A 10,000-nucleotide genomic window follows, 5' to 3' on the forward strand; every position below is an offset into this window, starting at 1 on the left:
CTTATACATAATGGTACTCCCCAACCATATAACATGAAGTAAATTTCTGGGTATTTCTTTGAAGTCTGGTATTTTGTGAGCTTCCTGCAAATAAAAAACCACGCTTTAATAGATAGTCCAGTATAGAAGATGGTACTTTGTAAGTTCCCTACAAAGAAAAGCTACTGTATATTGTAATGGATATCCTAATGTAGAAAATAGCGATTTGTAAGTTTCCTACAAAGGAAAACTGTGTTATTAATTATTATTATTATTAATTGGTAAGCTACAGCCCTAGTTAGAAAAGCAGGATGCTATAAGGCCAGGGGCTCCAACAGGTAAAATACCCCAGTGAAGAAAGGAAACTAGAAAAAATAAAATATTTTAAGAAAAGTAACATTAAAATATCTTCAATATAAACTACAAAAACTTTATCAAAGCAAGAGGGAGAGAAATAAGATAGAATAGTGTGCCCGAGTGTACCCTCAAGCAAGGGAACACTAACCTAAGACAGTGGAAGACCATGGTACAGAGGCTACGTCACTGCCCAAGACTAGATTATCAAGAATTAATAAAACATTGTATTGTGGAATCAATCACGCTTCACCAACAAAAAACATTAAGTTGTTGATTTTGGGAGTCCCTTAACCATCTAGTCGTAACATGGGAAAACCAAAAAATTCTTCAAGATATATAAGTTCAAAGAGGTTGCACTGTAACTTAGCTGCTAGGAACTGGGAAAGGAGCTAGAGTAGAAAGATGAAAAGCTAGTCCAGCTAGTGGCCGAAGGAACACTGCAGTATCCACGAAGATATAAAATCCAATGCTTCAAACTACTGGTAATTTGTGACTGATCAAATTGTTGTCTAAGACAGTTTGATATCTTTAGTTACTTAGAAAAATTACTTTACTCAAATTTTCAAAAAAGGAGTTACGATAGAAATCTTTATGTTGTTATGACGTACTTGATGAAAATAAAATCATTTTTTTAACGGTAGTTGTCTTAACAGCACCCTTTTGCCTCGTAAGACATGGAAAAAGGAATGATATAAATACTCCCTAACGACATAGGCATTTTGCAAGGTCAAGGTGATCACAGGACTCTGAAACATAGCCACAATTAAATAGTTTAAACAGAATAGAACGATGGCAGATATTCTATCAATTTCTGGGTTTGTTAATGACTTTCATTTCATATTTAAGTAGGACATAAATATATTTCAATATCTGATTGCTTTATGGCAGTAGAGTCATTCATGAATTAACGATGGATTCATTACCTTTGGCAATGGACTGATTTTCAAAGTGTGCAAAAATATCATCTAACTAAATTTCCTAAGTTTTATAAAAGGTGGCCATTACAAGTTAATGTACTATGGTATCCATTCTTAGTATTAGTACAAGTAAGGGAAACTTTGAAAGTAAAACATTTTCTACCGCGATTAATATTTATAGACAACATACTGAACACATGAATGTTGTCTCCTTTTTGGATTCGAAATTGTTAAAGATAGAATAAGTTTGAAGACATCTTGGCGTATGATGACACAAAAGCGACTTAGCAAATGGATACATTATGCGTTGATTCTCTCGACAGTTTTAGGAGAATGAAAAGGAATGTTAAAAATAATTGCAAGAGGATTTTCTCATAATGCAATAATCATAACAGTTTTCGTTGGATTAGAACACGAAAGAAGATTTTAACGGGTCTAATTGTTCAGTGGCCACTTTCCTCTTGGTAAGGGTAGAAGAAACTCTTTAGCTATGATAAGCAGCTCTTGTAGGAGAAGGGCACTCCAAAATCAAACCATTGTTCTCCAGTCTTGGGCAGTACCGTAGCCTCCGTACCATGGTCTTCCACTGTCTTGGGTTAGTGTTCTCTTGCTTGAAGGTACACTCTGGCACACTGTTCTAATTTCTCTTCGCCATGTTTTGTTAAAGTTTTGTTATAATTTATATAGGAAATGTTTATTTTGATGTTACTGTTCTTAAAATATTTCATTTTAATTATTAATTACTTCTCTAATTTCTTTGTTTCCTTTCCTCACTGGGCTATTTTCCCTGTTGGAACCCCTGGGTTTATAGCATCCCGCTTTTCCAACTAGGGTTGTAGCTTAGCAAGTAATAATAATAATAATAATAATAATAATAATAATAAAAGATAACAAATGAAGTAGGTTTTGAAATGACCATTGACGCAAGGAAGGAATTCTGATTATTTCAGGTCTTTCGAAAGAACGTGATATAATTTCCTTGAGATCTGTAATGTAATTGAGCATTTGCTTAACTAACATCAAAGAAATTGATAAAATTATTATCAGATTACATGACCATAAAGGTTTAAAGGAAGGTCACTCATGAGTGGCAGGGTCAGGGTACAGTGACATTCCCCTATCAAGTAGGACAGTACCCTAGAGATTGACCACATATCCATATATTCAGCACCCAAGCCCCTCTCCACCCAAGAAGGAACCAGGAAGAGCCAGACAATGGCTACTGATGACTCAGCAGATAGACCTATAGGCCTCCCCAAAGCCCCCAGCGTTAGCTCACAAGGATGGTGAGGTTGCAGAGAATATAAGAACTAACGAGCATCAGCGGGGCTTTAATCCCAGTCTGACGATCACCAGGCGAAGACGTTACCAATTAGGCCAAGACAACCCAAAGGAATCCTTGCAGGACCTGGGCGTACAGAACACGCTTGATTACAATTGATCAAAGGAAATTAGCTCTTATAAAAACTGTGTTTCTTTTACAATATTATTGGAACATTTCTTTGCTATAAGAAATGACCAGAACGGTGACACTGGTTTATAATGCACATGTCTTCTGACTAGTGCTCTATAAAAATAATGAAGTCCAAATTATTATTTACCTCATAGCATTTAAAGTATTTATTAGGAAGGTAGAAGTATAGTTTAAAGCTTGATATGTTCACAATAGCAGCAAATTAGTACAATGTGAGTCTACTAGAGAATATAAATGCATTTCATGCATATCTTATATATTATTAGGATTCCCTATAGGGGAATACTATTGTTTTTGGTAGTATTATTATTATTTTTTCCGCGAGTTTTTTTTTTTTTCGCAAGAAATCTGAAATAATTATCATAGGTAGCCTATGGTAAGAATATGCCATAGACCCAGTTTAAGTGACCTTGACCTACTTTTCAAGATCACAGGGGCTTTTAAAGGCAAAATTTGTAAAATTTTAAATTGCCATTAGGCCTAAAGTATAAGCCGTATGGCTAAGGGCCTTATGGACAATGATACAGAGGTAAATCCCCAGATATTGCCCTACTTTAATGCAAGTAGGTCAAGGTCAAGGTCGCTAATGGCCAAACCGGCTCAAAACAGGTTTGTTTCCGAGATCTCAAAAACCGGAAGGCCCAGAGCCCTGATCTTAGTGGCATATGATGCCCAATATATTTATCTAAGGTTAGCTTAACTTTTGTAGCGACTGCTTAATTACTTTTTTAATATAGATTTTTAACTATTTTTGACATTGCAGAAATCGTGACTTTGGCAATTTCTCCATGAAATACTGGCTTTTGGTCATAGCATGCTATAGTAAACTACCCCAAACATATGCATTAAACCCAAATCAAATGTCAAATTTGACTTTGACCCTCATTTTCAAGGTCATATGGCTATTTCATGGGAAACATTTGACGTGGGCTAAAAGTGATGTTTTGTTGTAACGCCCCCCGCCCCCCCCCACTTGCACATGCTCTTTCAGAATATGGGGTCATATTTAACCCTTGACCTTCACATGACCTTGTAAGTGCCCATTGTCTTCAAGTTCAAAGGTCAATTTCTCTATATTTGACATTTTTGCCTATGAATTACCTCCATATACCTGCTATTATACAGATAAATTGCTTTAGAATAGTTTAGTCAAGGAGTCATTAGGCCAATAAATCATTACACAATATCTTTTACTGATTGACGAAAGCATTTCCACACCTATTTTGCAGGGGAATCCTCCGCCACTGGCTTTAGCCAGTTGCAGTCTAATTATTATTATTATTATTATTATTATTATTATTATTATTATTATTATTATTATTATTAATACTAAGATACAACCCTAGTTGGAAAAGCAAGATGCTAAAAGCCCAAAGGCTCCAACAGAGAAAAAAAGCCCAGTGAGGAAAGGAAACAAGGAAATAAATCAACGATATAAGACGTAACGAACACATTAATATGAAATATTCTAAAACCAATAACAATATCAAAACAAATATCTCATATATAATCTATAAAAAGACTTGTGCAAGTTTGAACTTTCAGATTCAACCACCCGATTAGGAAGATCATTCCACAACTTGGAGACAGCTGGAATAAAACTTCTAGAATACTGTGTAGTATTGAGCCTCATGATGGAGAAGATTTCTCAGAAAAACCGAGACTGAGGTGGTTGAGAGAGTTTTAGAGATAATGAAAATAGATAACTTAATTTTTTAATTTTATCAGATAAAGAGCTATCGTAATAAAGAATCATCATAAATATAAATGTTTTTAATTCCCTCTCTGTCTTTGCTGTCGATATAAAGCTTGAAAAATTAATTAATGTTAATGATATATGAAAGTATAATGAACAATTGTGCAGATGTGGCTGGATAGAATTCATGACACCAAATAAAATAAAAATTCCCATATTTTAGAACGTTTTCACAGACTTTAATTCCTTACCTGATTTTTCTCCAGACCTCAAAGCACATGATGTTTAGCCAAAAGAAAGCTGTCAGGAATCCAAACTGCATGAAAATGGCTGCGGAAAACAATGATGTTATTCATTTTCAAAATTAAAAACAAATATAATTTTGGATCTTGTTTGTTCAATCCGATGGAGCCCCATTTTCCCCAAAACATTTATATATATATATATATATATATATATATATATATATATATATATATATATACATATATATATATATATATATATATATATATATATCACCTGTCCTTGGCGTTCGTCGATTCATCACTAGGATAAAAGTACAGTAGATATGTGTTTCAGTAGATTCTATGAAACCTGGGTGAAGTACATAAGTCTACCGCAAAAACCGCTATGTATGTAAGTGAGGGTGAACCAGGTAATTATGGTAAAAGTTATTATGGTAACTAGAGTATGATTACATTTTGAAACAACCTTGAAATTATAAAGACAGAAGCTAATAGTAAATAGAAAAGGTTATGTTGGCTAAAAACATTTGTAAGATCATCCAATAGGCATCAGGAGTAGAAGCCGAAAATACATCTTGAATCTCGCCTTAAAACCAATCCCTCACCCTTCTGGCAAGGGGGGGGGGGGGGCATTTCCTCCATGCTATACTATTTAAGAAAAAAGCATAGTATAATAAGTTATTGATATCTAAACTTAAAAAAAATCCCTCAAAATCTATATTGATTAAAAAGAAGAAATCTTACCTAGACTGAAGCAGGAAGCAAAATGGTGAACGAGGTCATTATTGAAGCAATTCACAGTAAAACTCATACTATAAGCAATGAAAAGGGACAGAACATGGCATAGCTGATGTGTGCCACCGTTCGCCCTAAGCTTAGGGACTAGTTGGTAACAAATTATGCATAATGTCAGAAAGAAGAGAGAGATGACTGTGCAAGTCAGGATTACAGGAATGCGTACGCTCTTCCACGAGAGAGGTTCGACTCCACAGAAGTAAACACTGGCTGTCCGATGTGCTTCTTGGATGTTTACGTCCACACAATATTCAAAAGAAGAGTAATTTCTATATTCAGTAGACAGTTGCCCCTCACTGTCTATGCTGATTTTCTTATCGTACATTGTGAGAAAATCGCAGACTGGAAGACCCGTTACAATAGTGTACGAGGAGGAATTAGCTACATCAAGAGGACTGAATGTGGAGTTGGAATCAGGCGAGCATTTTCTTTTACTGCTGTTATATGAGGACCCATCATCACAGCATCTACGCATACACGGGCCATCTCCACAGGCTTTGTCATGTCTCTCCTTGCGAGACATGTAGCAAAAGCTTACAAAGTAGTGCACGGTGCCATCACTTTCCTCGATACCATCAGTGCAGTAATCAGGACAGAAGTAAGTTCTATCATAAGGACCAACCTCATTAGGTTTCCAAGTGAGGGATAAACCATTGGCTAACAATAGCAAATGTGTGCCATTATTACCAAGAGGAACTGTTACCATGGGATCAGACTGGCATTTTAAATTGAGATGATAGTTCTGTATATTTGTCCATTCAACAGGCTTTTTGGAATGAGGCTTACTAATAACTGGAGGTTTTAGTACACTTGGAGTCCTAGCAGTTTGACATTCACCGTCTTTCATGGCTTTTCCAAAGGCACAGCACCTAGGAACAGATGGTATAGGTATACATGCTCTAAGCGTCCATGTCAGGTAATGTTGGTTATCCAGGTGGTGAGTGACACAGTACTTGGAAATGCGTTGCTCCTCCAGTTGCCCAGCATCCTTCAGAAGGACAACATCACCCTTATCAAGTCTGAGATGAAACTGTCCTCTGCTGAAGTTCCGGGTTAGGTAGTAAGTTGGGTCGCAGTTCATGTTCTCTGTTTTTACCATGTAGTTCTTCACATCTTCCTGTTAAAAAGGAAAAACATATGAACAATGACAACTAAAATTTACTAAATCAAATCAAATCCGAAATGTGTTAATTAACTTTCTTCTGAGTTATTACGAAACACAGACTGAGATCCATCCTCGTAATAAATTCTAATATATATTTTCAATGAAAAAAAAGGTTTGAGGGTGTGAGCTGGTCTGGTGTAATTCAAAATATTTCTAATGGAAAAAAATACAACAAAGTAAAAATGAAAGTAAGGATTTGTGCATAGAATAGCCAAGACGAAAATACTACATTACTTCTTTGTTAGTTTCTGTCCCTTTCTTGCAACATTTATGAAATATAGCAAACATTTTCCAAATACTTAATGTTTAAAACGTGTCTTTAAAAAGCATCAAATATTCTTTTCAAGTGGATGCTTTTAAGTACTCTTATTACTTTAAAAATCTAAATTTTTGCCTCTATTCTTCCATTTCCTTACCTTACAACTGACTAGAATGGCTTAGAAATACAAGGATCTATGTGTTCCTTAAAAAAGTTGGAAAATTTTTGTCTAAAACTGCTACGCCCTTTCAATTCATAAGCTTTAGCAGTAATGAAAGCCCTTTAAAGACAGAGAACAGATGAATCTTGTTAGAACACTTGAAGACCGAAATTAAAAGAAGGATAATCAAGGAATGAAGAGTTTTTGGTCAACAATATGAGATTATGAAATGTAAAATGCCACATTATCTAAAACGCTCCATGAATTAAATCTGTCAGGTTTCAGGATCATCTGATTAAATACTTTTCTTTTTAGATAAAGGGGCATTTTACATTTCATAATCTCATTTCATTTACCAAAAGCTCTCCATCCCGTGCTTATCCTGCTTGTGACTTCGGCGTTATGTCCCGGGAAAACACTTACTGTCTGTCCTATGTGAATTCATTAACAATCTCTAGAGGTTAGTCCATAACCCTTATATGTTATCTCTGGAATTTCGTTGAATATTATCTTCACTTTATTCATATTCATTTTAAGTCCTATATTTCTGCGTTCTCCATTCAAATCTTCTATCACCTTTTGCAATTACTCCCGTAATTCACTAAACACAATTATCTCATCTGCAAATCTCAAGTTGGTAAGGTATTCCCCATTAATATTAATTATTACATTTTCCCAATCTACATTTCTAAAAACTTCGAGGCATGCTGTTAATAATTTGGGAGAGATTGGGTCTCCCTTTCTAACTCCTTTCTTACCATGAATTTTCTCACTATCTTTAAGTAGTTTCAAGTATTCTAACATAAGGTTCGTCTATTCCTTGTCTTTGAAAGATTTTCGTTACTGCTGAAGTTTTGAGAGAAATGCCATACAGAAATACCATACATAGTGGTTTATAATACTATTTTGATTTTTCCATTAGCTAGTTAATTACATGAATAATGACTGTTGTTGAATACCCAATTCTCAAGCCTGTATGCTCTCTTAATTGATCAATGTCCAGCTGTCTTTCTATAGCACAATATGATACTTGTAAATATTTGATATATTACAGAAAGTAAACTAAATGGGAACTAATTTTACAGGTCTTTTGTGTCTTCCTTTTTGGAAATTGGTATAATAAAGTTTTTCCAAGCTGTAAGTGTAGGACATTCACCAGACCTTTTCTGTAAAACTCAGCGAGTTTTAATACTATGAAATATCCATCATCTATTGTTAAGTCAATTGTTAAGCCACATTTTCCTACTACCCTAACTCAGTTCATGTCTTAATGCTTTCTTTACTTCTCCTACTGTACTTTTGGTACTGACTCCTACGTTTCATTATTCCTATTGATAATTATTTCTTATATCATTATGGTATAGCATTGCACAGAAAATCCTCTGCCATTTTTATCACTCCATATCTATTGCTGATAATATTTTCATTTGATTCCTCCTTTCTTCAGTGTGTCTGCAATTGATCTGAATGTGTTTACGAATCTTTTTTTTTTTTTTTTTTGGGGGGGGGGCTAAATCTGTTTCATCTCTTGGATTTTACACTCATTTCCAATCTTTTGTTTTCTTTAGTTTATGTCTTTTCCGATACTTTAGAAAGTTTTCCACTTATCTCTTGTACTGATTCTAATTAAAATGTTGTTACATTACTGTTAATCTCTTTTTTATTTGCTTCCATTTAATCATCAAATTATTATCATTACTTGCTAAGCTACAACCCGAGATAGAAAAGCAGGATGCTATAAGCCCAGGGGCCCCAACAGGGAAAATAGCTCAGTGAGGAAGGGAAAAAAGGAAAAATAAAATATTTTAAGAATAACAACACCATTAAAATGAATATTTCCTGTATAAACTATAAAAATTATAACAAAACAAGAAAGAAATTAGATAGAATAGTGTGCCCGAGTGTACCCTCAAGCAAGAGAACTTTAACCCAAGACAGTGGAAGACCATGATACAGAGGCTATGGCACTACCCAAGACTAGAGAACACTGGTTTGATTTTGGGAGTGTCCTTCTAGAAAAGCTGCTTACCACAGCTAAAGAGTCTCTCCTACCCTTATCAAAAGGAAAGTAGCCACTGAACAGTTTACTGTGCAGTAGTTAACCCCTTCGGTGAAGAAATATTGGTTAGTAATCTCAGTGTTGTCAGGTGTTTGAGGAGAGAGGAGAATCTGTAAAGAATATGTCAGACTATTCGGTGTATGTGTAGGCAAAGGGAAAGTGAACCGTAACCAAAGATAAAGATCCAATGTAGTACTGTCTGGCCAGTCAAAGGACCCCATAACTCTCTAGCAGTAGTATCTCAACGGGTGGCTGGTGCCGTGGCCAACCTACTACCTACTGGGAGTACACACACACACCCACCCACACACCCACCCACACACACACACACACACACACACATATATATATATATATATATATATATATATATATATATATATATATATATTGTAGGTGTGTGTGCGTACGTTTGTGTAATAGCGTGTGTTTGTTTGTACGTGTGCACATGCATGCCAGCCTCCTGAATTCATATCCAAATCTATGAATACTTGTTACTTTTCAAATTGATTGAAAAAACTATACTAGTAGGATGATTTTGAAAAGAAAAAAAATCTTCAACCGCTAAGGATTTAGAAATGATTCAATAGACGAATGATGACTTACCAGTTTTGAATAATATTTGTTATATGCCACTGGAATGACAACTCCCTCATGCGGTTGGCATTCCCCGTCGACCAAGACTTCCATACCTTGACACTGGCATTTCACAATGGTTCCTCGTTTCGTTTTTCCTCCTACCGGGGCAGGGCAGACGGTGCCTGGTTCTCCCGAGGGTCTTTCTGTGGACGCATTGTCATCGACGTCGCCGGAGGGCGTCGTTGAAACAAACGTTTGTAATTCAAATGTGTTATTTCTCGCCGTGTCTCCATCCTCGGATGAGATCGATTC

The 10,000-nt window shown here is 35.5% G+C and overlaps 1 protein-coding gene across 2 annotated transcripts in view; it reads right to left on the minus strand.

Annotated features, from left to right (window-relative positions):
- Window positions 1–10,000, minus strand: part of LOC137643875 (probable G-protein coupled receptor Mth-like 1) — a 24,278-nt gene that overhangs the window by 13,881 nt on the left and 397 nt on the right. For both annotated transcript variants that reach the window (XR_011045086.1, XM_068376615.1), the window contains exons 1-4: window positions 9,716–10,000; window positions 5,416–6,583; window positions 4,675–4,753; window positions 1–84 (exon numbers count right to left, since the gene is read on the minus strand). The exon at window positions 9,716–10,000 is cut by the window's right edge and continues 397 nt beyond it. Coding sequence is in view for 1 of the 2 variants with exons in the window: in XM_068376615.1 (XP_068232716.1) it covers window positions 1–84; window positions 4,675–4,753; window positions 5,416–6,583; window positions 9,716–10,000 (1,616 nt within the window). In the remaining variant the exon portion in view is untranslated. The remainder of the gene's footprint in view (window positions 85–4,674; window positions 4,754–5,415; window positions 6,584–9,715) is intronic.

Source organism: Palaemon carinicauda, chromosome 7, assembly GCF_036898095.1.
Source record: "Palaemon carinicauda isolate YSFRI2023 chromosome 7, ASM3689809v2, whole genome shotgun sequence".
Lineage (NCBI taxonomy): Eukaryota > Metazoa > Arthropoda > Malacostraca > Decapoda > Palaemonidae > Palaemon > Palaemon carinicauda.